We start from the raw sequence: 27,802 nt of genomic DNA, 5'->3' as shown, positions 1-27,802 counted from the left end.
CAAAGTCTCAAGTGATGGCGCTCCCACAACTTCCGAGGGCAAACTGTTCCATTGATTGATGGTTCTCACAGAAAGTTTTTCCTTATTTCCAGGTTAAATATCTTCTTGTTCAGTTTCCATCCATCTTGTCTGGCCTGTAGGAAATAGCTTGACTCCTTCCTCTCTATTGTAGCCCCTCAAATATTGGAACAGGGCTATCATACCATGTCCTTCTCTTCACTAGACTAGCCATGCCCAGTCCTGTAACTGTTCTTCATATGTTTTAGTCTCCAGTCCCCTAATCATCCTGGTTGCTTTTCTCTGTTAACTGGATTAACTGGATTAATCCTTCCATTCTTCCTTCCTACATCCAGTCAAAACTGAAGAAGCTTCTTGGATGAGAAGGAAAATGTCTTTCCCAAGGGAAAAACATAGTCTAGTTGCCTTTTGAAAAAGCACCTTTGAGACAACCATCACCTGGATGACTGACATTTGCTTTTATGCAGATTTTTCCAGTCTTCAGGTTTTGTAAAAAAAAAAAAAAAAGCATCACTCACGGTATTGTGCCATGGATTAATGACACAAAGGAAAGCATTGTCCACTCTGGCATCCACAATATCTGACTACACATATTAATAGCAATCCCTAGTGAATTTTTAAAGTGATTATTATGATTGGTTTTACTATATTTTATATGATTTTACTGCAAACACTTCTCAGTTTTAAGTGAGGACATGTATGCTGATGTTTATATTTAGCTGCCAATTTAAACTACAAATTTGTAATTAAAACAATTTTTTCTGCATTGGATTATCAGTATTTTGTCAATAGTTAATGACTATATAGAATTTCTGGATAAATCATTGAATATCAATCATGAAAAAAGAACCATAAGAGTTAAAATATTTGTCTGTGTCTTTTCTCTATGTCTTTAGAGTTATTTCTAAATCATTTGAGCAACAGTTGGGGACAAAGGATGTGAGACTGGATAGTTTTTTTGCATGCTCCAGCAAAGTTCTTACATTTTTATGTGAAGGTTTTCTTTAAAGATGAAAAACAATATAACAAATAATACCTAATGCTTGACTTTTCCCTTGTTCTCTTGGTTACAGAGGCAGACTGCAATAATAGATTCATCAAAGTTCTGATATGGATGGTCAAATTCCCATAGGTTCAACTTAGATTCTATTTATCATTTTTAGGCTTTTCCAATAAACTGAAAAAAAAAAGCTGGCCTGTTTTCAATAATGTATAATGGATACATGTATACATGTGTATAAATGTAAACATTAGTGGAAACAGATGAATTATTTTCTAGACAACTTATGGACATCATTAGTAACTCCAATAGGTAATAACACGTCTTCAAAGTTTCATTTCAAGCAGAACTTAATATTACTCCATAGGACTTCTCCACACACTGAGATTCTTATTTCTGTCTCCTTCCCCATTATCATATTCCTCTTGTTCATTACCAACCATAGCAGAAGGCTTCCCCTTAAGTGGACCATTGAGGTCCACAGCTTCCAGGAAATAATGGGCTCATTTTAAAATGCACAGTAGTGAAAGTTGGCAGAGTTTTGGATGTTTTGGATGATGTTGGAAACTGAAGCAACAAACTTGTTACTCTGATTGCTGTTTGGAATAACAATTTATTTTAGCAGACCCAGCAAAATATTGATAAATTTGATACTTAAAAAGAAATAATATTTAATTCTGAAAATAAATTATTATCATTGCAAATATGGTCCATGGTGTAGAAAATGTAAATTATGTAGAAATGAACAATAAATAAATAAATTGTAGTTAATTGCTACATAAGTAGTAAAGATTCTGGATTACTCAAAACATGGTTTGACATTCTGTAGCAATGATTATAAGTTAAAACTGGTGTGTCAAGAATCTAGTGTAATCCCATGCTCCCCTAGTTGATAAAAGCAGAAGGTTTCTAAGAACCAGCCAAAAAAATAAATTGATTTGGTAGCATTTCATTGAAATTGTATATTTATGGGATATATGGAATTAGAAGTAGAGATAGACCTAATTAAGTTTCTGGATAGTGAGGTGGGAAGAATGAATGCCTTTAAGAGCAATTGAGATTTCATTAGCACTATGTAATATATTCCATTTTTATTTCAAAAATTAATTAAAATTAAATCAATAATTGAATTGCTTTCCTTAGTGACATGCGGCATGACAATATTCAATCAAAAAATACTCTATATTGTTAAAAAGGCATTTCAGATCTTGTATGGAAATAGCATGGCAGGGGAAAAAAAACTACCCTAAAATTCCATTAAACAATGACGTAGGTCGAGCAATTAGATGAGTGTCTTTTATTTAAGCAGACTTCTGGATTCTTTTTCCAGCACACATGGAGTATTCCTCATTCTTTCCCTCTTCATGTCTTCACAATCATGGAGGAAGAAGAGTGATAGGAAGATAACAGTAATTGTTTGGGAAGCCATTAAAGTCTTTGCTTGAATGCATACAGCTACTGTATGTTTAGGCAATAGTTAACTCAAATGAACCAGCAGAGGAAAAGTGGCTCTCATGTGCTGCTCTTCTTTCTTTACATGTGCTATGGCCCATATTGTGACATGTGCTTGGGCTACTATAACTGGAAAGAAAAAAAATATACAGGTGAAACTCAAAAAATTAGAATATCGTGCAAAAGTTCATTTATTTCAGTAATGCAACTGAAAAGGTGAAACTAATACATGAGATAGCAAGATAGGTCAAGCCATGATTTGTCATAATTGTGATGATTATGGTTTACAGCTCATGAATACCCCAAATCCACAATCTCAGAAAATTAGAATATTACATGCAATCAATAAAACAAGGATTGTACATAGAACAATATCGGACCTCTGAAAAGTATAAGCATGTATAAGTACTCAGTACTTGGTTTGGGCCCCTTTTGCAGCAATTACTGCCTCAATGGGGCATGGCATGGAAGCTAGCAGCCTGTAGAACTGCTGAGGTGTTATGGAAGACCAGGATGCGTCAATAGCGGCTTTCAGCTCTTCTGCATTGTTCGGTCTCATGTCTCTCATCTTTCTCTTGGCAATGCCCCATAGATTCTCTATGGGGTTCTCTATGAGTTTGCTGGCCAATCAAGCACAGTAATCCCATAGTCATTGAACCAGGTTTTGGTGCTTTTGGCAGTCTGGGCAGATGTCAAGTCCTGCTGGAAAATGAAGTCAGTATCCCCATAAAGCTCATCTGTGGAAGGAAGTATGAAGTGCTCCAAAATCTCCTGGTAGACAGCTGCATTGACCCTGGACTTAATGAAGCATAGTGGACCAACACCAGCAGATGACATGGCTCTCCAAATCAACACAGAATGTGGAAACTTCACACTGGACTTCAAGCATTTTGCAGTGTGTGCCTCTCCATTCTTCCTCCAGACTCTGGGTCCTTGGTTTCCAAATGAGATGCAAAAGTTGCTTTCATCAGAAAAGAGACTTTGGACCACTGAGCAACAGACCAATTCTGTTTTTCTTTAGCCCAGGTAAGACGCTTCTGACGTTGTTTGTTGTTCAGGAGTGGCTTGACAAGTGGAATACGAAGTCCATGTCCAGGATCCGTCTGTGTGTGGTGGCTCTTGATGCACTGACTCCAGCCTCAGTCCACTCCTTGTGAAAGTCCCCCATACTTTTGAATGGCCTTTTCCTGACAATCCTCTGCAGGCTGCGGTCATCCCTGCTGCTTGTGCACCTTTTTCTTCCACGCTTTTCCATTCCACATAACTTTCTATTAATGTGCTTTGATACAGCACTTTGGGAACATCCAACTTCTTTTGCAATTACCTTTTGAGGCTTTCCCTCCTTATGGAGGGTGTCAATGATGGTTTTCTGCACAACTGTCAGGTCAGCAGTCTTTCCCATGATTGTGATTCCTACTGCACCAGACTGAGAGACCATTTAAAGGCTCGGGAACCCTTTGCAGGTGTTATGGCTTAATTAGCTGATTAGAGTGGGACACTTGAGCCTAGAATATTGAACCTTTTTACAATATTCTAATTTTCTGAGATTGTGGATTTGGGGTTTTCATGAGCTGTAAGCCATAATCATCTCAATTATGACACATCACAGCTTGAACTATCTTGCTTTGTATGTAATGAGTCTATCTCATATATTAGTTTCACCTTTTAAGTTGCATTACTGAAATAAATGAACTTTTGCATGATATTCTAATTTTTCGAGTTTCACCTGTATATGGCTAACCAGTAGACATGGTGGCAGAAATACAAAAATCAGCTCTTTATGTTCATCAAGGTGGGTTGAATGAATTGTACAGCCCATATCTGATAATTCTAGTCTACACATTTACTTTCTGGAAGGTATGAACCAAGGTGTGGTTCTCAAGGGAGAAAGCTGGTAGATATTCTGGGCCTGTCTCTCTTCATTATAATAAGATCAATGCCTAAGGATTGTTAATTTTCTAAGCTGGGGGAAAGTTAATACAGGAGAGTGGCTCTTACCTTTCTGAATTCTTAGCGGTAAGTGGTAAGAATGATATGCCAAACATGAGAATCACATTAGATTAATGAATGTAGACTGTAAGAGGGAATGGTAATGAGACATTTCTTGAAGAATGGACTTCCACTCCGCTGCAGCCTGCACTCCATCTGTTTAGAAGATTAATAGGAAGAGAAGCTTGAGGTGAACCAGGGATGAAGAATGAAAAGTTTCTAAAATCAAGCCTGAATGTGTAATGAGTCTGGATTTCAATGCAGCAGTAATGTTTTGTTGTTTCAAACTAAGATCAGCAATTAATTCACTTAATTTTTTCCAGTTTGTGGTCTTTGATAATAAAATGTGCAAATTCCACTATTGGGTTTTACAATTGGATGCTAGCTTTTGTATCTTATCATATAAATATACCTTTGCCTTACCACATTAGGATGAAGTCATTTACAGCCCTAAGAACTTCAACAACTTTATCATAGACTCTTTGACTCTTCCCAGATATGTAAAATAGATTGTACTTTAAGCATTTAAAAGGCCTTGAACAGCCAAAATCTATCTCAAGGTGGTATTGAGCAGCCATATCCTAATAGGTTATTATCCTATATACCAGGTCAAACTCCCAGCCCACAGGCTGGATGTGTCACACACTGGCCACACCCACACCTGGAAAAAAGTCCCAATACGTCACGTGATGCCTCCATGACAATGTGAATTTGACATCCCTGCTATAGATGCTTTAAATATTGCACACAATGGTCTTGGATGTATTTTGCCAAGTTCTCCGTCCCCAGGAAAACCTTATCATCTTGAACAGGTCCATAAGCCAACTATCCAAAGACACAATCAGAGTGGAAAAATTACATTTTGGTGCTCTAATCATAAACCTTAATAAAATATTTTGCCTGTGTTTGATCAGATTTAGTCTTTATTCCCCCTCAGCAATGCTCTAGGCATCTCTTCTTCCACTTCATATCCTGAAAGGGAATGAAAAAAGGGGCTCTCTAGGATTACATGTATATGCATGATCTGATCCAATGCTCTAGCCACTATCTAATTCAAGGCAGTGACAAAGCCTTTGGAGAAGCCATGCTTCCGAGCTCAGGAATAACCCACAATTAAACCAAACAGTACCAATCCTGTACTCAGGGCACATTGATCAAAAAGGTCCTTATTTCCTGCATCATGAAATAGCTACAAGTTTAACAAAGAATGATCTGACCCTAACAAGGGGATATATCCTAACTCCAGCTCACATTAAAACTGTCCCCAAACTAAAGCCAGCACCAATGTTTGATCTCCACTGCAAGATAGGCTTTCTATTTTCAGGTTCATGTGTGCCATAATAGCTATGATGTGGTTTAAACCACTCTAGTTTGAATATAAGAAAGGCAAATGAAAGTTTTACACAACCATAACCTTGGGGTTATGCAAGTAGAAAAATAGGGACTACTTTGGTGGGAAGGTAACAGCGTTCCGTGTGCCTTCGGTGTTTAGTCATGACAGCCACATGCCCACAGGGATGTCTTTGGACAGCGCTGGCTCTTTGGATTTGTAATGGAGATGAGCACTGCCCCCTAGAGCCAGAAACGACTAGCATGTATGTGAGAGGAGAACCTTTACCTTTACATTTAACCTTAGGGAACTTCACTGCCAGCCTGACCACAGAATTAAACATCTTGTGTAAGGAAGTCACTATTCAACAAGGTGTAGCAGTAGCAGCACTCCCATCTGATCTCTGGTACCCCACCTAACCAACACAGTCTCACGGCCAGTTATCTGTAGGACAGTACTTCTAAAAGCCACTGGAGCTTCTCAGATGTCAATAGCTACCCTGTTGCCCTTGCTTTGGGATTACAGTCAAGGTCATACCTGAAGCCTATATGGCTATAGTTTTGAAAGAACTATAGAAAGAACTGTCCGTACATAGACAGCCTTAGTAATGCAGGCCAAGTTGGAGCAGGTAAAATATGGCTATGGCAACTTATTTTCTCCCAGCTGAATTCTTCACAATTATTCTTTCTTTGTAGAAATTGCTACAAAATTACTAAATACAGTTTATTTCTGTTATACAGCATATATGACCATGAGTATGTGTGACAATAACAGTTGTGTTGACATTTTATAAATATGGCCATAAAGGTCAGAATTGTATTTCCCAAGCCAGCTAGCTTGGAAGAAACATCAATTTGCATGCTTTTAATAGAAGAGAAAGAAGCCTCTCTTGTGGCCCTTTCTTAGCAACTGGGTATTATAGAAAAAGTGGGTTTTTTTTTAACTTGGGTCAGCCTGGAATTCAGGTTTTGAAATATTTCTAGTCAATTGACAGTATAAAGTACCAGGTGTTTATAGCTCTAGATTTGTCAGGTCATAGGGGAGAGTTTTTCAAGTGAGTGGGAATTAGGCTGGGAATTATTTTTAGACATGTGTCACAAAACACACTTTCAGAAAAAGATCTCTCATATATAGAACTTTATAGTCTGCTGAAAAATGTATCTAAACAAAGCACAAAACATGTGCAATCATGAACTGAAGTGAAATAAAGTAATGAAACCTTGAAAACTAATACCTGGATAGTTATGTCAAATCAATCCTATAAGATACTGTTGCTTGGCTTCTTTGCTTTCTTATCTCAAGACTAACTGTTCTCAACTGGGCTTATTTCCAGTGTTCATTTAATTTTCCTCATTTTCTACTTTCACATTAAGTTTTCCATATAGGAAATGTACACTTTGTTCCTCCCCCTCCTCTGACTTAATCTGATTGTGCATGGCTACCACATCAGGCTTGCAAAATTTTAGGTGACCACTATGGTAGGTAACATCAAAGTGACCCATAGAGCTTGAGTTCTGGCACATTATGATCATCCAGATTTTTGCAACCAAGACCTGATAGTCCTATTTGTGTAGAAAAGGCAGAAGAAAGACTGTGGAAGGGAGGGAGGGAAGGAAGGAAGGAACTTCAGATTTGGGTTCTGCATCAGTATCCTGTTGTTTGAATTGAAGAACAAGATGGCCTATTTCCCATCATATATATAACATCTCTTTATATATATATATATATATTACTAGCTGAATATATATATATATATATATATATATATAAAGAGAGGTTACTTTTTTAACCATATATAGTTATTTCCTCCACCTCTTTCTATCCTTCTGACTGAGAACTGCCTTGTAGAAGGATTATTTCTGAAATATAGAAAATCACCCACGCCTGCCTATTATTACAACTCCTATTATGCTATTTTGAAGAGATGAGTCATCTGAAGCAAGGAATGTACTTCTGAAGTTCCATGTAACAAAGACTTGGATTGAAAATGTATGCATCGATTCAACAGCTGATTGAATCATAGATTCATCCATTCAAGTTATTTTATTTTAATATTTTACAATTACTATTCTTGGGGAATTATATTAATCACAAATCGTGGTGAGGTTTAATAATTTTTTGCATTTAATCTGCCCATGTTTTACAAATGTAAAATGGAATCGGGGTGGGAAAAAGTATTTTTGTGGGAAAATCATAGGAGTAGACTGAAGAAATGTTTGAAAAGACCACCAGCTTTTAAAAAGCATTTGGTCCATCTCCTTTTCAATAATTTTTTCATGGATCTAAAAATACTGGTCCATTTTCACAAGCGCATTTGTAGCAACAGTCCCAAACTTATAAACAAGCAATAACCAACTGTTCCATTATGCCATGATAAGCTCAAATTACCCCTGTCTCGTTTAAGAACCATTGGTCTAGAGACTGTGGGAAAGAAGCTTTGACTTAGTGAGTCCATGTAGCTATGGTTTGGAGTCCTTGGACTCTGGCGACTCTCTGCCTTGGTTCTACATGGAGTTACACATCCCCCAAACAGGAAAGATGCACAATTTAGGAATGTTCCTAGATTCTTGGGCCTTCTGTAAGAGCAGGTGGATATCATGGCCAGGAGTGTTTTAGCATAAACTCTTCTAGTATGAACATTGTTTTCATTCCAGGATCAGAAGGCCTATTCACCACCGCTAGTTTTCTCCCATCGAATTTACATTACATAAGGCTGGCCTTGAAAACTACCCAGAAGCTGATGTCAATCCTTGGAGGTTGCACACCTTCCCTTGTGGGGGAAGAGATGACAAGAGTGGGAAAGCATGAAGAGAATTTTAGCTGATGTTGATATAGAACTCCCTTCTTCAGCTAGTAAGTTTTGACCCTATATTATGCTTCAGGTGAACAATAAGAAATTTTATTCTGCCAAGATTTTTATAATTCCTAATTTTGTTTTCTGATTCAATCATGTGCTTATTTTACAAGAAGTGTGTCTACTTTTTTTACTGTATCTGCTTGAAATTGTATGTTGCAGCCAGTTGACCCACATTTTGAAATATCCATATTTGTATCAGAACAGGCTTCTGTATACCTCTTTTTTTCTTTTTTATACTTGTGTAAGAAATTACAGTCCTATTGAGATATATAGTCATCTCTGCATCAGTATCATCCATCTCTGCCCCTCACCATTATATGTCAGCTTGAAAGGTAAGAAGTAATCAACACCCCAGCTAATTCAGTTTCTTCTTTCACACATTTTCCTTCTATTTCTCTGTTTTTGTTGGTGTCTCCTCTTTAGTGACCTAAGGGCAATAAGCTACAAGACTTAATCACACAAGTGAAAAACACTCTCCCTCCCCCCCCACCCCCCCTCACTCATAAAAGAGACACAGTGAGACCAAGGGACAGAGAACAAAACCATACAGCAGTATATGGTAATTAGGGCCTTCTAATTCTGGTAATAGAAGGCTTCTTCATGATTTAAATATGACTTTGTGGGGGCATTTCGGCTTTTTCTACATGCTCTTAGTGCTCTTGTTTCCTATTGTAGGAAATTAAATTCTATGTTCATGTTGCTGGTGGCTAAACTGTAGAAAAATAAATACAGTATATAAAAATGGCACTCCAGGGTCCACTTATCTTTGTCAGGGAAAGCCAAACTAGAGAAGCAAAGGGAAAGAAATGAAAAATAATCTAGAAAATGCTGCAGTGTGACACATGTTAATTTTATTTTGGAGAGCAGACATTTTTGTTCATCACAAAATAAAACAAGAGGAGAAAAGGAACTTTTCCACTGAAAAGATTGCTGTTTGAAAAAGATATATCTTGAAACTACTGTGCTTCAACTCTCAACACTTTGACTTTTTGATGTCACTCATTATAGGTATTTGAATCCAACTTTCCTGATGGATAGTGTAGATCAGTCTGATCAATCTGTATTAGTTGTATACATAGCTATCCATCACCTAGCAGCTATACTTCCTGGACCATTCTCAAAAACATGGAGGCCTCTGGCCAGATTTATGTTAAGATTAGAAAGCACAGCCATAATAGCATCTTCTGACACATTAAGTAACAAAATAGTTCAAAATCCACTTATAGAAATCAGAAAAGCAGGAAAAGACTTCTTTGCATGGAAAAAAAGCTAACAAATTACAAATCAGATTTCAATATGGCATGGATACTGTGACATATAAATGTAAAAAAAAGGAGTCCCTGAGATTTTTACTCCCCTGACAATAGGGAATGATGCTTATGCTTGTTTCAAGGCCATTGAGCCAGCATTATCTGAAGACCTTTCCACAGTCAGGTGGCCAGCATGATGTGATGGAGTGCTGTTACCTTCCCACTGAAATGGTACCTATTTATCTACTCACATTTGCATGCTTTCAAATTGCTAAGTTGGCAGGAGCTGTGGAAAGTAATGGAAGCTCATCCCATTCTGTGGTGCTCAGGTCTTGAACCTGGGCTGCCAGCTTTCCAGCATACAAACCCACCATTTTAACCGATGAGCCACCACACTGCAAACTGTAGCATACAGAGGATCTAAAGTTCCTCATATAGATTTTAATACTGAATCAAACTGATGTCCTTCAGCTATGTTGAAGTTTGGGATAGCTGCCCTCCACTTGGTTCACCTAAAGATATCCGAAACTGAATTCCATTAAAAACCTGTGGTTCAATTTATAAATTGAGGGCCTTCACTGATGATCTGGTTGTATTTTTACAAGACCCAAAAAATAATATAGAATATTTGATGAGGAAATTGAATGAGTTTGGGTCTTTGGCAGATTTCAAAATAAATAAACAGAAAAAAAAAACCCAATGCTGATCAAGAATATGCCTACTCAGGATAGTGATATATTTATTTATTTATTTATTTATTTGATTTGCCAATTGTTTACAAGATAATAAGTATAAGTGTATACATAGTTGTGAATACATGAAATGGGTACATATAAGAAAAATAAAAGAAGAATAAGAGAAACAATAGGACAGGGATGGTAGGCACGTTGGTGCGCTTATGCACGCCCCCTACAGACCTCTTAGGAAAGGGGTGAGGTCAATAGTAGACAGTCTAAGGTTAAAGTTTTTGGGGTTTGGGGAAGAAACTACAGAGTCGGGTAGAGTATTCCAGACATTGACCACTCTATTGCTGAAGTCGTATTTCCTGCAATCAAGTTTGGTGCGGTTAACTTTGAGTTTGTATCTATTGTGTGCTCTTGTGTTGTTATGGTTGAAGCTGAAGTATTCATTGACAGGTAGGACATTGCAATGTATGATTTTATATACCATGCTTAAATCAGACCGAAGACGGCGTAATTCAAGGTTTTCTAGTTCTAGAATTTCAAGTCTGGTGGCATAAGGTATTCTACAACGAGTAGAGGAGTGGAGAACTCTTCTTGTGAAATATTTCTGGACTTTCTCAATTGTGCTAATATCAGATACGTAATGTGGGTTCCAGACTGATGAACTGTATTTGAGTATTGGTCTAGCAAATGTTTTGTATGCTCTGGTTAGTAGTGTGATATTACCAGAGAAAAAGCTACGTAGGATTAGGTTAACAACTCTTAATGCCTTTTTGGCTATGTAGTTGCAGTGGGCTCTAGCACTTAGATCATTAGAGATGAGTATTCCAAGGTCCTTTACAGAGCTTGGGTCATCAACAAGATCTTGACTATTCAATTGAATAGTCAATTTATTGAGCAAAAGGTTGGGCTTTAGGGCTGAGAAAAAGGTGAAATACTTAGGGGTTATGTCGACAAATACAAATATAAAACTGTTTCAAAACAACTATGTCCCTCTTAGTGAGATATTAAATAGGATTTACAAAGATGGGATAAACTGTATTTATCACTATTGGGTAGAATCTCAGTAATCAAGATGAATATTTTACCAAACATGCTTTTTTATTTCAGATGTTACAAATACTTACAACTAACAATCATTTAAACAATGGCAGAAGGATATTTCTAAGTTCACATGGCAAGGGGAAAAAACAAGAATTAGATATAAGCTACTGCAATATGCTAAAGAAAGAGGAGATTTGGATCTATCAGATATGAAACTGTATTTTGATGCATGTTTTTGACCTGGGCAAAAAAATGGATGAGTCTCCAAAATAAGAAGTTACTTAAATTAGAGGGCCATGAATTAAGGTTTGCATGGCATGATTACTTGTGGTATGATAAAAGTAAAGTTAATGTTGATTTTAATAAAACCATTTTCTTCGACATGCCATACTAAAAGTTTGGAATAAATATAAAACAAGGCTCTCTATGAAGCTGCCTCTTTGGGTGTCACCACAAGAAGCTTTTTTAGAAAAGAAATGGTTGCAAAGCCAGACTAGTTGATGTATGGTATCCCCTTCCCCTCCCCTTCCTTTTCCTCCTTCTCTTCTTCCTCCTCCCCCCTCCCCTCCCCCTCCTCCTCCTTCTCTCTCTTTCTCTCTCTTGTTTCAGTCAGATCCATTTTCCAGTTGACATAGTCCAGCTAAATTTTTAAATAACTTTTCATGATATCATTTGAAAGACATTTTCTTCCACTTTAAGCAAAATCTTCATGGATTTGTTCTTTATACACCTATTAGCTCAGTAGGAAAGATGGAAACTATCTTGATACTCCAGAAATAAAAGGAGATAAGTACCTTATTGCCAAGAAGGCACTGTAAATCATGCTTTTACTCAAGAGCACTTTAAACTATTTTTCATTGATTCCTTCTTGTTATTTGCTTTTTCTAATATGAAGAGCAATCTTGGATGTTTGTAGAAATAATTACGTTTGCTAAAGTTTTGCAATTAGATGCCCAGGACAAAAAATGACTTATAGATTGTTATTGTTTCCTATTTACAGGAAAATGCTTAAAATAGCTACAGTCTTAGATAGTCTTAGACATTTTAATATTTCAAATCAAAATCCATAATTGCCAGGAAGAACTAGAACTACACAACACTTAGCACTTAGACTTATATACCATTACACACTGCTTTACAGCAATCCCTGGCAGTTAACATAGTAACAGCATATTGCCTACAACAATCTGGGTTCCCATTTTACAGATCTCAGAAGAATGAAAGGCTGAGTCAACTTGAGCTGGTCAGGATCAAACTCCTCAGTCTGGGCAGAGTTAGCCCACAATACTGCATTCTAACCACTGTGCCATCATCCAATATGATTCCATATTGGATTGCCTTGGATATCTTCGGTAGAAAAAGGGCATTACTTCTTATAATTAACCATTGTATAGTAAATATATTATTGTAAATAAGATTTTTGACTCCCTAAAACAATATAGTCGAACAATTGGGAGATTTTCCTGCACAATATCACTTTATCAAAAGTTGCACTCTTTTTTTTTTAAAAAAAAAAATTTAAGTAAAAGTTTTATTGATTTTAACAACAAACAAAAACACATAAAACATAAAACATAACATAAAAACATCATCATTCTTCATAAATTTACAGACAGTGTATCGGTTGTTTACCACTCCTTTTTGTGCATCCATTTCATAGTCATCATAATAATTATATTACATAATAACTCATATTATCAATCAACAATTATATATCCTAATATCATTATTAAACAATCATTTGACTATAATTTTACTAATTCATACTTAAGCGAGATAACTATAGTTTAGTTAATTTATTTTATAACAAATCATAAAATCAAACCAAGTCTATCTTAATAAAATATTATAAAAATATTATCAAAACCAAAAAAAATGTATATTCATTATTTCCTAGGTTTCTAAATATTTTATATTGTATTATCTAACCATTGATAAAATAGATCCCAAACTTCATAAAATTGTTTATCTTCTTGTTCTCTAATTTCAAATGTCAATCTACTCATTTCAGCACATTCCAATATTTTCTTAATACCGTATATACTCGAGTATAAGTCGACCCGAATATAAGCCGAGGCACCTAATTTTACACAAAAAAACTGGGAAAACTTATTGACTCGAGTATAAGCCGAGGGTGGGAAATGCAGCAGCTACTGGTAAATTTCAAAAATAAAAATAATTAATTTGGGAAACGATCTCACTATCATGAAAGGTTTAATTGATTCACTAACCCAAAAGAAGATGATGATGACAGCGGGAGGCAGGAGTCACTCTCTTCCCCTCCCTCGGAGGCCCCCTGAGTCAGGAGTCACTACCGCCGGCGCGGCCCCAGTCCCGCCGCCTCGGGAAGGGAAAGGCAAAGCGCTTTTTGCCTTTCCCTTCCCGGCTGGGGCTGTTGGGAGTCGCTGCCGCCGGAGGCCGCGACTCCACACCATTTTTTTTTCAGAGGGGAATCTGACTCGAGTATAAGCCGAGGGGGATTTTTTCAGCACAAAAAATGGGCTGAAAAACTAGGCTTATACTTGAGTATATACAGTAATTTCTTCTTCTAATGGTATTTTCTCACTCTTCCAATTTTTAGCAAATACAATCCTAGCAGCTGTTAATACATTTACAATCAAATACTTTAAGTTTTTATTATATGTATCAGGTAAGATTCCCAATAAAAAAATCTCTGGTTTCAAATCTATATGTTTCTTTGTCATTTTTTCCAACCATATGCGAATTCTAGTCCAATATTTTCTAGCGTCCTCACAAGTCCTTACATCTAAAAAATATCCAAGTTACCCAGGAGCTTGCTCTTCCTGAGACCATCATCTGTGAACTATCCTTAAATATCACAATTCGATTCTTACTATGTTACAGAGCACCTGATTATGACATCGAACATGTAAACAAGCTAAATACATTACTAACATGGGCTGCATCCTGCCCATACCCTTTTATCTTTCTTGGTGATTTCAATCTACCTCATATTGACTGGACCCTAAATGATTGTACAACTGAAATCATACACACAACCTTCTACAATGCTACTACAAATCTGGGACTGGAACAACTAGTAACCAACAACACTAGACTAAACAACTGCCTCGATCTCATCTTCTGCAATAGTTTGAATTTAATTTACGGAATACAAACTAAAGAACTCTTTTCCAGTAGCGACCACAATATGATTGACTTTTGTCTCAACATACGTCCACACAAAAATCACCACAATGATGTAATTCCCAATTGTAACTTCAAAAAAGGCAACTATGATCTTATAGACAACGATCTCTCATCCCTTGATTGGCAATCTCTATTCACTGGATGCAATACTGTTGAAGACCATTACAACATATTTTTACTTGAAGTCAAAAGAGTCATCAAACTATATGTACCAACAACAACTCCCAAAACAAAACAAAAAGCAGATTACCCATATCAATAAGGAAACTTCAATCCAAAAAGAGATCACTCTGGCGGAAAAACAAATCTGGTCACGTTGCCAATTTCAAAAACCGATACAAAAATTTATGCCACCAGATAAAGACCGAATGCACCAATTATCACATTAAACAAGAGGAAAACCTTCTAAGCACCAATTCCACCCGTGCTTTTTACAATTTTGTAAACAACAAACTAAAAGACTCAAGGTCCATCCCTCCCTTGATAGGACCTGATGGTAAAGACTGCAACGACGACACCATTAAAGCCAACATCTTTAACACATTCTTCGGCTCAGTATTTGTAAACAGCAATGGATCATGCCCAGTATTTCCTAGCCATACCACAGATAACAACAATGATCTAATACATATCGATTTCACAGAAGACAATGTTGAAAAAGCACTACGCAACCTAAAACCATCTCTATCTATTGGACCGGATGGAATATGTGCCTACTTCTTAAGAAAGCTATCCACTGCCATAGCCAAACCTCTAAGCATAATCTTTGAAAAATCTTTCAGAACCAGCTCCTTGCCTAACCTATGGTCACAAGCCACAGTCATCCCCATCTTCAAAAAGGGAGACCCAAGCCTAGTTGAAAATTACAGGCCAATCTCCTTATGCTGCGTCACCTGTAAAGTCATGGAATCAATTATTAACCAATCCATCATCCTTCACTTAGACAAATAACCTACTCTCCAGTAAACAATTTGGTTTCAGAAAAAAACTATCCTGTAATCTGCAACTCTTACACTGCAAAAACATATGGACGACACAACTCGACCAGGGCAAAGCAATAGACGCAATCTACATAGACTTCTGTAAAGCCTTTGATTCAGTGGTACACGACAAACTACTCCTAAAAATAAAATCCTATGGTATCTCTGGACAACTGAATAACTGGATAGAAGCGTTCCTGTCAAACAGACAACAAATGGTCAAAATCGGGAGCGTACTATCAAATCCAGTACCTGTCAATAGTGGTGTTCCCCAAGGCAGTGTTCTAGGACCAACTCTCTTCATACTCTACATAAACGACCTCTGTGATCATATTAAGAGCAATTGCGTTCTCTTCGCTGATGATGTAAAGCTGTTCAATACCACAGACAATACTGCTACCCTACAAAAAGATCTTGACTATGTATCAGAGTGGTCAAACAAATGGCAACTTCAAATCTCAACAAATAAATGCTCTGTCTTACATATTGGCAAAAAAAATCAGAAAATAAAATACAAGCTGAATAGTCAAGATCTTGTTGATGACTCAAGCTCTGTAAAGGACCTTGGAATACTCACCTCTAATGATCTAAGTGCTAGAGCCCACTGCAACTACATAGCCAAAAAGGCATTAAGAGTTGTTAACCTAATCCTACGTAGCTTTTTCTCTGGTAATATCACACTACTAACCAGAGCATACAAAACATTTGCTAGACCAATACTCGAATACAGTTCATCAGTCTGGAACCCACACTACGTATCTGATATTAGCACAATTGAGAAAGTCCAGAAATATTTCACAAGAAGAGTTCTCCACTCCTCTACTCGTTGTAGAATACCTTATGCCACCAGACTTGAAATTCTAGAACTTGAAAACCTTGAATTACGCCGTCTTCGGTCTGACTTAAGCATGGTATATAAAATCATACATTGCAATGTCCTACCTGTCAATGAATACTTCAGCTTCAACCATAACAACACAAGAGCACACAATAGATACAAACTCAAAGTAAACCGCACCAAACTTGATTGCAGGAAATACGACTTCAGCAATAGAGTGGTCAATGTCTGGAATACTCTACCCGCCTCTGTAGTTTCTTCCCCAAACCCCAAAAACTTTAACCTTAGACTGTCTACTATTGACCTCACCCCTTTCCTAAGAGGTCTGTAGGGGGCGTACATAAGCGCACCAACGTGCCTACCGTCCCTGTCCTATTGTTTCTCTTATTCTTTTATTTTTCTTATATGTACCCATTTCATGTATTCACAACTATGTATACATTTATACTTATTATCTTGTAAACAATTGGCAAATCAAATAAATAAATAAATAAATAATAAGTCCACCACATATGGTAATATGAGCCAGGTATCTGATGACATTTCCAGCACTTTTCAGATTTATTCTTGAACGTTCTTGCTATTCTTGTCGGGGGAAAATGCCACCTGTAAAACATCTTATACAAATTTTCTTTATATGCTGTTGACATTGTCATTTTATAATTTTGAGACCACAATTTTTGCCATTTCTCTAAATCAATCCCATATCCAAAATTCTTCCCCCAAGCAATCATTGTTTCTTTAACTTGTTCTTCCTCTAATTTAATTTCCAACAAATAATTATATAATTTTTTGATCACTTTTTCATCAGTACCTGTCAAAATCCTATCTAAATCAGTCAATTTATCATAGAATCCTTCCATTTTAGAATCTTTAAGATACCTTGAATGTATTTGCGCATATGAAAACCAATTCATCTTTATGCCTTGTTCTTCTAAATTTTTCATCATTTTAAATTCACCCTTTTCATCTAGTAATTCCCCATATCTAACTGTTTGTTCCTTCTTATAGGTTATAGGATAAGAAAAAGCTTCAATAGTTGATAACCAAACTGGGATTTTCAAATAACATTGTTTCTTAATTTTCTCCCAATTCAACCATAACGATTCCCGTATATAATGCCTTCTAAAGTAACCCTGTGATTTAGTTCCCTTATACCATAAAAAAGCATGCCAACCCAATAATAAATCATGTCCTTCTAATGCCAACAATCTGGTCTTTCTTAACGTTATCCATTCTTTAGCCCACATTAAGTTTGCAGCTTGATAATACAACTCCCAATTAGGAAGGCCAAATCCTCCTCTAATTCTAGCATCCTGTAAGAGTTTTAATTTTATTCTCGCTTTCTTACCTTGCCATATATACTTCAACACAATTTTATTTAATTCTTCAAAGTAATCCTTACTCAGGCAGTCTGTATATTTAGCTCAGTTTTTTACCTGGAATGTTTTCAGAAGGTTATACATTTTCCAAAGTATAAGTCAAGCCCCTTTCTTTCTTAAATACTCTTAATAAACTAAGACTATTTCAGTTGATGTGACCCTAACTGTCAGTGGATCATGTTCAAAAGGGCGGGAAAAGTGAAAAAAAATGAAAAATGAGGAAAAATGAATAATTTTCTCATTTAAAGTATATACAACTTTAACAATTTATTACCATGTCTTTAAATACAACAAATAATCTCTTAATTCATATCTCACCTCAGTCTCTATAAATATATCTTTAAATCCTCATCATCTACCCTAACTGGGAATGGTCCACTAAGGGTTACCAGAAATACCCACATATCTACAATAAACTATTGTAAACTCACTTAATTTCCTTCCTTTATGTTCTTGAACAAGTCTTCAAACATCACCAATCAAATAAAAGCCATAAAAAGATTACCAGAAATAATAACAAATATTTCAAAGCTAATCAGATAAATTTAAGATGTAACAAATAACCTCTTTACCATGTAACACCTATTATTTTAAAGGATTTAATAAATTAACTGTCTATCGAGATTCTAAGTCATCCAGGCCATGGTTGTCCCGAAGGTACTTTTTCAAAAGGCAACTGGAATTTATTTGTTTTTGTTTGGAAACATTTCACTTCTCATACAAGAAGCTATTTCAGATCTGAATGAATTGTGGAGAATGGAAAGATTTATATTACTTGTAGTCATCTGGTCATTAGCACTCTTTCTGAGAATCCTTGAGGCCACTTGGAGGTTTATCTGTGCCTTTCGGGTCCCCTGAATAGTGAAAATGGGCTTGGAACCTTCTTGGAACTGCTGAAAGGACTGTATTGTAAACAGGAGATAGGTGGTGTCATATCCCTCCTGCTCTGTTGAGAGAGGGCTCTTCAATCTTAAGGTAGATGGCTCTTTGACTCCTCTTTCAAACTAGTGGCCCCTTTGTACAGAATATGCACTTTGTCATCTTCAAAAGAGTGACCTTTGCCTTTCAAATGCAGATGGGCTGCTGAATCTTGTCCTGATGGGTTTGTTTTCCTATGTTGTGGCATGCCTTTGCAAAACAGTTGTTTTGTTTCTCCAATGTACAGATCTGCACGTGGATGAATTGTACTGCATATATCACATTGTTCAGTTTGTGTCTGGGTGTTTTATCCTTCGGGTGGACAAACTTCTGCCTTTTGTTCTAATTTCTGATCCCTAATGATATTTTCTTGTGACTTTTTCTCCCCATACCTTGAAGCAAATAGTAACTAAAGGTTATCAAGTTACACAAGAAGCTTCATATTCACAAAATACATTGGTCCTTACTTTTAGGGGCAACAAAGAAGAAGCATATTATTAGATCTTTGCTTGAAACAACAAATTAAAAAAGTTTCCAACTTGTAAATACCAAATGTCTTTTCAGTTCTATTAATTTCATCCAAACATTTATCAGTATTCTGTAGCCAAAACAGCAGTAGCTTGTCAAGCATAAAAAGTGATTCTCTTCATTTCCCACCAATGCTGCAAGTGCCAGTTCAAAATATTGTGACAATTAAGCATGATAAATTTTCTTTTTCCCTGCCAATATCTTTGCATGGAGGACAACACAACACAAAGCAAACAAGGACCAGCATATAAAATCAAAATTTATAGAAATTTGAGAAACAATGCAGCTAGATAGTAATATTGCTTTCAAAACTGGCATTTCACATCTTACAGATACAGACATAAACATATTCAGATGAAATGTCAAGAATCATTGTTGGAATATTTTCCTTATATAGGAATAGATTTCAAATTAAAGATTGATGAGTGATTGTATAGGGAATAGTAATACAATTTTATAAACAAAAAAACTGGCTCCTGTGATTATAAAAAAAAATCAGTGCATCACGTAGCAAAGGAAGGAAGCATATAAAGGAAAACATATATCTTATGTATAGAAAAACATATATAAAGATAAAATGCCTATGTGTTTTATTCTAGATAGGGAAATATTTGTAATAAGCTAATGCATTCCAAACTAATGCTAACGATTGACTAAATACTTAAACTAAAATAAAATCTATAAAAAGGAAGATGGAAGGGCAATTCACCATGGACAGCACCCAATGTTACATAACAACGTTGGGTTGAATAAACTTGTTTTCTTTGACATCCACTGATTGCCTGATATGTTTTATTGGATTCTCAGCTTGGGAATGAACTGCAAGAAAAGAAGGTGTCTGATCCTATTGACACCATTAAATTACTGACTTTATTGACTGAATATATTTCTGCAAAAACAATCCAACAATAGAAGCAACAGGAATCTTAATATTAGGAAATTCTTTTTTACATTAATCTTAAAACAAGCACATTATGTTTCTCAGACTATCCTACTGGCAAACCATCTGTTAAAATATGAAATATAAAATGGGCATCTTTTGAGTGGCAATGTACATTATATCTCCAAGTCTTTGTTTTCTGTCACTTCTCCTACATATGACTGTTATTCTAACAGTGCAGCATAGCATAACATCATCATAAGAATAAGACTAGATCATTCGAAATAATTGCTGCAAGTTCCAGAAATAAATATGGTGGTTAACTGTTTAACAGCCAGACTGTTAGAGCTCAAAGGAATTGTCAGAGATATAATTTATCTTCCTCAAATTGTTTTTACTTCATATACAGTATTTATTTCAAGTTGTTCTTTTATATCTTTTATCACTGCTGAATAGAATCAGTTCAAGGAAAGCAAACTTAAATGAAATCCTTACTTTGTTTAAAAAGAACAATTTTCAAAATAGGTTATATTACATTTTCATTCCAACAACAGGCTCCAACATACTCCATATGTGGATTATATCTGTCTATATGGTATTGAACTTTATGTGCTATTGTGATGCCTGATGTTATATGTTTAAAAGCACCATACCTTCTTTAGCTAAGATTCCAGGAATGATCAGACAATATTTTATACAGTTAAAGAGCATTGCCCCCAAAGAACAGAGAAAATGGCAAATATTTGTACCAAAACATGTTATTCATTGTGGTTATTCATACACCTGCATCACACATACACTGTAAATATCTGCTGTGTATTTTTATAACTTGATTAAAAAGCATAATATATAAACTACTTATATTTTCTTTTTGGTAATTTGTCAAATGCAAATATTATTGTTGCTTCCAAAATGTATAAATTAAGAAATAGTGTTGCACTATCTTTACTTTTATAGGCAAAACTTGTTATGTTTCTATTCCAAATGATACCAATTTTCTATAGCACATAATCACCTGAACAACTAGTCATGTGAAAAATGTACAAAACAGCCCTAATTGGACATGTCCATGAGGTAACTTCACAGGCTGGCAGATTTTAGGTTTGTATTGTAATGCTTTTTCATTCAGTCTCATTCTTGCAGAGATGGGGAACCATGGCCCCTTTATGAACTTCAACTCCCAGAATTCTGCAAGTTGAAGTCCACAGGTCATAAAAGATTCATAGTTCCCAGCCCTGTTTTAGTGGAGGTGTTTGCAGAACCTTACATTGTGAGAATAAAATTTCATGTACTAATGTAACAGGATGATGATGATGATGATGGTGATGATGATGATGATGATGATGATGATGATGATGATGATGGTGATGGTGATGATGGTGATGTTACTATCCATTCTGTCATGTCTGACTCTTGGTGATTCTATGGGCCAGATCTCTCCACATCTTCCAATTGTCAGCTTTGGAAGCCATATTAGCACCAGAAGCACTACTTCTTTGAGTTCTATGTTATGGTGTAACAGTATAGAACTGTTTATTTATTAGAGGGTTTACCTAACTCTGGACTGTGACCTCCCTCTTAGGAGATTTAAACAAAAAACATGAAGGAGATCACAAATGGGGAGGCTTGCCAGAATCAAGGAGGAAACTTGAGGAAACTCATTAGTTCTATTCAAATGATTTTATTTATATTCAAATTCTATTCAAATCATTTGCACATAATTTTTCCATTTGAGCATCCCCAAGCTTGCATTGACATCTCATCTTTTCTAAAAGCTAAGGGATTATTTCACATACATAAGTCAGGGAACCAAGAAAGAAAATAAGTGCCCCCATCCCCCCATTCCACAGCAAGCTGCATGGCTGACCTGAGACTAGAACCTGGTCATTGCCCATCTTTGACTCCTTTCCCATACATGACACTGTCATGTACTGTCCATTAGGCTCCAACTTTATTGGAAAAGAACAGGTTATATATTCCTAAATAAAATAATGTGGGTGAACAGTCTCTGGAGTATAAAATTAGCAAAACAAAATTTAGCTAGCTATCAATGAAATACTTATTTTAAAAACTTTATGTTTCTACCTCTCACAGTGCCTTTCTGCCTTTTAATCTTGTAGCTCAGCATTAGCAAACAAACAGGACTGTATGTGATTAGGAGGCATTTTGTCCTAATTTGCTCACTCTCCAAATCTTATCACAGCTCAAACTCTCCTCGGTGGAATTAAGATGCTTTGCTAATGTATTGGCCTTCTTCAGAACTGTTGTAGATAAGGCGATATAAATCCATAATGTGTTTTGGGGTTAATGCTTACTATAGGAAAATGGTTTTATCTCAGTTGGCTGACCTGGATTATAGATACAGTTGGCACTTTATCATTGTACGTCTGCAGCTGCTTCCCATGTATAAAGATTAAGCTAGCCATGGAGCCTTTCAAAGATGTTTCCGGCTGTCATTTTTGTGGTATCAGCTCTAAAGTTTAGTGGATCACTTTTGTTGCCATAACAAGCCAAAGCATTTTCAGCAAAACCTTTTAGCCCAATGTGAATTTAGCAGACAACTGCTTGAGGCCTGCTGATAAGCTAAATATGGATTTCCAACCCAATGAAAGCAGAACGGTAGTTATTTCACCAATTATCCAGCAAGGAAGGTGCTATATACTTCACATCAAGATAAGCACACACTTATTCTTACATACTCTAAAAACACTTTAAGGGTTTTAAGAGACAAATGTTACTTTGGGGGAAATAGTCTATTTTTCTGCTCCATAGGGGAACAACAATTTTCCTTCTGCTGTATGAAAGGATTATGGCAGGTAGTTTTTTTTATAGTTAACAGTCTTCCAATATGAGATGCATTGTTGTGCAGCAATTAAAGAAAGTAACCTTCAAATTTAGAAGCAAATCCTATTCTTTTATCTATAAGTCTCATCAGCAAGATAAAAATTGTTGTGGAGCGGCGGTTACAGAAGGAGACAAAGCCAGGGCTAGGCTAACAATACTTTATTCAGTGAATAAAGGGTCGCCGCGGCTTCAGATGCAATCTGACAGCCAGCTGGCGGCGACAGCTGATGCTGTTTGACAGCTCCCTTTTATAGCGGCTGTCAAACGGCATCAGCCAATGGGAGCAATCGGCGCTCCCGCTCGGATGGCGGACCAGAAGGGGAACTTCAGGCAGGTTCTTAATACACAACACTCCTTCCCCCTGGCCGCGCGCATGCGTAGTCCCGTAGCCACAATGGCGGTCTTCGTTCGCAGCTTGTCCTCCGTGGTTCTGGAGGCTTGGGGGCTGCAACACAGTCTCTGTCTTCTCCGGCGGTGCCAGGCGTCTGCGGAGGGTCGACGGCCGATCTGGACCTGCTCTCTGGAGGCGGCTCTGGTGAGTCTTCCTGCGTCGGTCGGCTGGCTGGGAAGTCGGGCCTCTGGTAGACCGGGTAGTTCTGCGGGACGGCTGCAGCAGGCGGCGAGTAGACCGGGTGGCTCAGCAGCGGGTTGTCCAGGCTTCCGGCGGCAGGCGAAGTCCAGCGTCTCCTGAGCTGGTCGATATGCCTTCTCCAGGTTCTTCCATCTTCCAGGAGGACTCTGTAAGATCTGGGCCCTGTAATAGAAACTATCCGCCCTGGCAGCCATAACGGGTGCCCTGCATAGTTCCTGGCATAGACCAGGTCTTGCAGGGCAAAGCCCCTGGCATGGCTGTCAGATGCCAGGGGTGTGCTGGGTGAGTAGTGGGGGTGCAACCTGTCCAGGGTGGTTCGAGTCGCCTGCCCATTAAAAGTTCAGCAGGTGACTTGTTGGTTGTAGGGCATGGTGTGGCGTGTTGCGTGAGTAGGTAAGTGGACAGCTTGGAGTGCCAGTCTGCCTGCCTCAGTTTGGCCAAAACTTCCTTGGCTGACCTAACAGCCCTCTCTGCCATCCCATTACTGGCGGGGTGAAAAGGGGCTGTAAGGGCATGCCTGATGCCCAGGTTGGCAGCGAAGATGGCAAATTCGTTTGAGCTGAATTGAGGCCCGTTATCTGACACCAAGGTGTCTGGCAGTCCATGAGTAGCAAACAGTCTGATCAAAACCCTAGTGATGGCTTGAGTTGTGGTGGAAAACAGCACGGCTACTTCAGTCCATTTTGAAAAACGAGTCCACTACCACCAAGAATGTTTTCCCCATCATAGGGCCAGCTAGGTCAATATGTAGCCTGGCCCAGGGTGCCCCTGCATCTTCCCACCTGGTGGGTGTAGCTATGGGTGGAGCTGCTCTTGTCGCCTGGCAGGCTTGGCATGCGTTGACCCAACTGGCAATTTGGGCATCTAGTCCAGGCCACCAAACGTAGCTGCGGGCCAAGGCCTTCATCCGTACCATGCCCGGGTGACCCTCATGCAGTGTTTTTAGAACTGGCTCTTGCAAGGAGGCAGGAATGACCACCCTTGTCCCCCATAACAGACAGCCCTGTATTGCAGACAACTCCTGCTTGCGAATCTTAAAGGGAATTAAATCAGGGGCAAAATGTATATTTGGCTACCCCCTCCCCACCCAGTCCAGGACCTGGGAAATCAATGGGTCTTTTTTTGAGTGCGCAGCAACATCCCCGGCTGAAAGTGGGAGGTCCAGTCCCGTGCACTCGAAGATTGAGTGGATGGGAGCTGGGTCCTCGACTGGTGTAGGCAGGGGGCACCTGCTGAGGGCATCTGCATGGCTCAGGTTAATTCCAGGACGATGAATCAAGGTGTATGAATAAGCAGCCAAAAAAAGTGTCCACCTGGTCATTCTCGGGGACAGCACCTGTGGGGTTTGTTTGTCTCCAGCTAACAGCCCTAACAAAGGTTTGTGGTCAGTTACCAGTTCAAAAAAATGGCCATAGAGAAACTCATGGAACTTTTTTACAGCAGCTACAGCTGCCAAAGCCTCCTTATCGATCTGGCTGTAATTTCTCTCAGCAGCAGAGAATGTTCTTGAAAAATAGGCAATGGGTGCCTCAGATCCATTTGAAAGCCTGTGGCTTAAAACTGCTCCTATCCCAAAAGGTGAGGCATCAGCGGCGAGTACTAGGGGCAAGTCCTTGTTAAATTGCACTAACACTGCGTTTGAGGTTAACAGCGACTTCACTGCCTGGAAGGCGTTGGCTTCTTTATGTCCCCAGTGCCAGGAGACCTCCTTGTCCAGGAGCCTATGCAGGGGCTCAGCTACAGAGGCTTTGTGGGGTAGGAAGGATGCATAGAAATTTAGGAGCCCTAAAAAAGCCTGTAATTCAGTTTTGTTAGAGGGAGTGGGTGCCTCGTGAATGGCCCTGACTTTACTTTCTATGGGGTGAATCCCTGAGGCATCAATTCGATAACCCAGGAAGTCTACTTGGTTGGTAGCTATGGTGCATTTATCTTTTTTAAATTTGAGCCCATTTAGTCTAAATCTGTCAAGAACAGACCTTACTCTGAGTAGCAGTTGTGCCTTGGTAGGGGCCGAAACTAAAATGTCATCAAAGTATGGAACCACCCCGGGTAGGCCCTGGAGGATTCTTTCCATGAGTGATTGAAAAATGCCTGGGGCTACGCTGACCCCAAACTGTAAACGTTTACATCTGAAGGCGCCCCTGTGTGTTACTATGGTTTGGAGATCAGCAGTGTGCTGGTCCACAGGGAATTGTTGGTATGCCTGGGACATATCCAATTTTGCAAAAACTACGCCTGGCTCGAATGTGTGAAGCAGGTGCTGAATAACAGGTACTGGGTATGTGCTAACTTGAAGGAAACGGTTGATGGATGTCTTATAGTCCGCGCAAATTCTCACGCTACCATCCTTTTTTAAAGGGGTGACAATGGGCGTTTCCCACTTGGCAAAATCTACCTGTTCCAAAACTCCTTGACTAATGAGTTTGTCTAGCTCAGCGTCTAATTTGGGCCTAATGGCGAAGGGAACCCTTCGAGGTTTCAAACGGATAGGGGTGGCTTGTGGACCCACATTGAAGGATATGGGGGTGCCCGTATAACAGCCCAGGTCATTGCTGAAGACATCAGCGTAGTCATTAAAAAGGGCATCAACATCAGAGTTTTTGACAGAGTGAATCCCTGTGATGTTTAGACCTAGGGCAGGGAACCAATCCAGTCCTAGCAAGCTAGGTAGGGCACCATCAACAACTACCAGTGGCAAGTAACCTCTAAAGTTTTGGAATTGAATAAGGAATTTTCCCTTACCCAGGACCGGAATGGTCTTTCCCTGGTAGTCCCGAAGGTTCAGGTGGCAGGCAGTCAGCTTCCTCCTTGGGAACGAAGGTAGAATCTTCCTCAGCGTGGACCAAGCGATGATGGAGAGGGTTGACCCGGTGTCCACCTCCATGTGGCAGGGCTTATCTTCTAAGAGAAGAGAAACGCTTATTTTGTTAGGGTTCGTGGAGAAACTGCCCGCATGATGGCAGGTATAGCAGCTTTTTACTTTCCTTTGGGATGAGGCAGAGACTCGCGATCTTTGAAAGGGGTCCTGCTCAGCTTGACAAACTCTGGCTATATGCCCTTTTTTCTGGCAGTTTAGGCAAATAGCAGTCCTGAATCTGCAATTGGATCTAAGGTGGTTACCTCCACAGCCTGCACAAGGGGGCTGTTGTTTGGTGAACTGGTTGTTGTTTCTTCTTGGTGGAGCTAAAAGAGTTCTGGGGTGTGTGAGGCGATTTACTTCTAATGGTTCTTCTATTTCCTCCTGGGATACCTCATCATAATGGACTGTGGCCTGTCCTTGTTTTGGGGAGCTCCCTGAATCTCAGCTGCAGATATTTCAGATAATTCAGCAGCTTGAGCTTCTTCAATGGCTATGGATAAAGTTAGATCTTTCTTTGCTAACAGTCTTCTCTGGAGTTTTAAATCCCTAATACCACCCACTATCTGGTCCAATAGCATGTCCTCCAGGTAATCCCTGAAACCGCAGTGTATGGCAGCAGATCTTAGGGCTGCCACATATTGGCTCACGGTTTCTCCCTCAGCTTGAACCCTTCTCCTAAAAGCTAGCCTCCTAGCTATCTGAGAGGGTTTGGGGGAATAGTGGTTGGCTAAAATCTCTTTAAGCTCTTCCCAGGGAATAGATTTAATGGGTCGTGGTGACACTAATGCTGAGGCAGTGTCGAAAACTGTAGCCCCACAGAAGCTTAAAAAATATGACCTTTTCCTCAGGTCTGTAGCCCTAGACAAGTCTATAGCATTTAAAAAACATTCAAATCTATTAATGTAGGATTCCCAAGTCTCTGTTCCGGGCTGGAAATGTGGGGAGGTTGGCGTAGATGCCATTTGAGCGACAACAGTGGGTCTGCTAGGTAAGGAAAAAAGTTAGCGGTCGCTTTTAGAAAAGCGTTTCAGTAGCGCCTGTCAGTGGCGTTCGGCTCCTCAGCTGCGGAGCTTTGAAGTTCGCGCTCTTTTGGAGAGCGCCGGCGGCGGTGACTTCACTCGGCACTTAGCGGCTTCAGCTCTTTCTCTGTGTGACTTCGGCTCAATTGTTTCGCCTGGATGTCTTT

General features: G+C 38.5%; 1 protein-coding gene across 1 annotated transcript in view; it reads right to left on the bottom strand.

The window, feature by feature from the left end:
* LOC148132525 (uncharacterized) overlaps nt 1-27,578 on the bottom strand; it is a 96,501-nt gene extending 68,923 nt beyond the window's left edge. The window contains 3 exon segments of the mRNA XM_087954230.1: nt 26,095-26,643; nt 26,737-27,056; nt 27,059-27,578. Of these exon segments, the coding sequence (XP_087810356.1) occupies nt 26,095-26,643; nt 26,737-27,056; nt 27,059-27,578 (1,389 nt within the window).
* Between the last annotated feature and the right edge of the window lie 224 nt (nt 27,579-27,802).

The sequence above is a fragment of the Notechis scutatus genome, chromosome 2, assembly GCF_049901735.1.
Source record: "Notechis scutatus isolate UNSWTSFEM ecotype Mainland chromosome 2, rNotScu1.2, whole genome shotgun sequence".
Taxonomy (NCBI): domain Eukaryota; kingdom Metazoa; phylum Chordata; class Lepidosauria; order Squamata; family Elapidae; genus Notechis; species Notechis scutatus.
The sequence above is the reverse complement of the archived record's forward strand: the minus strand, read 5'-3'. Positions and strand labels throughout refer to the sequence as shown.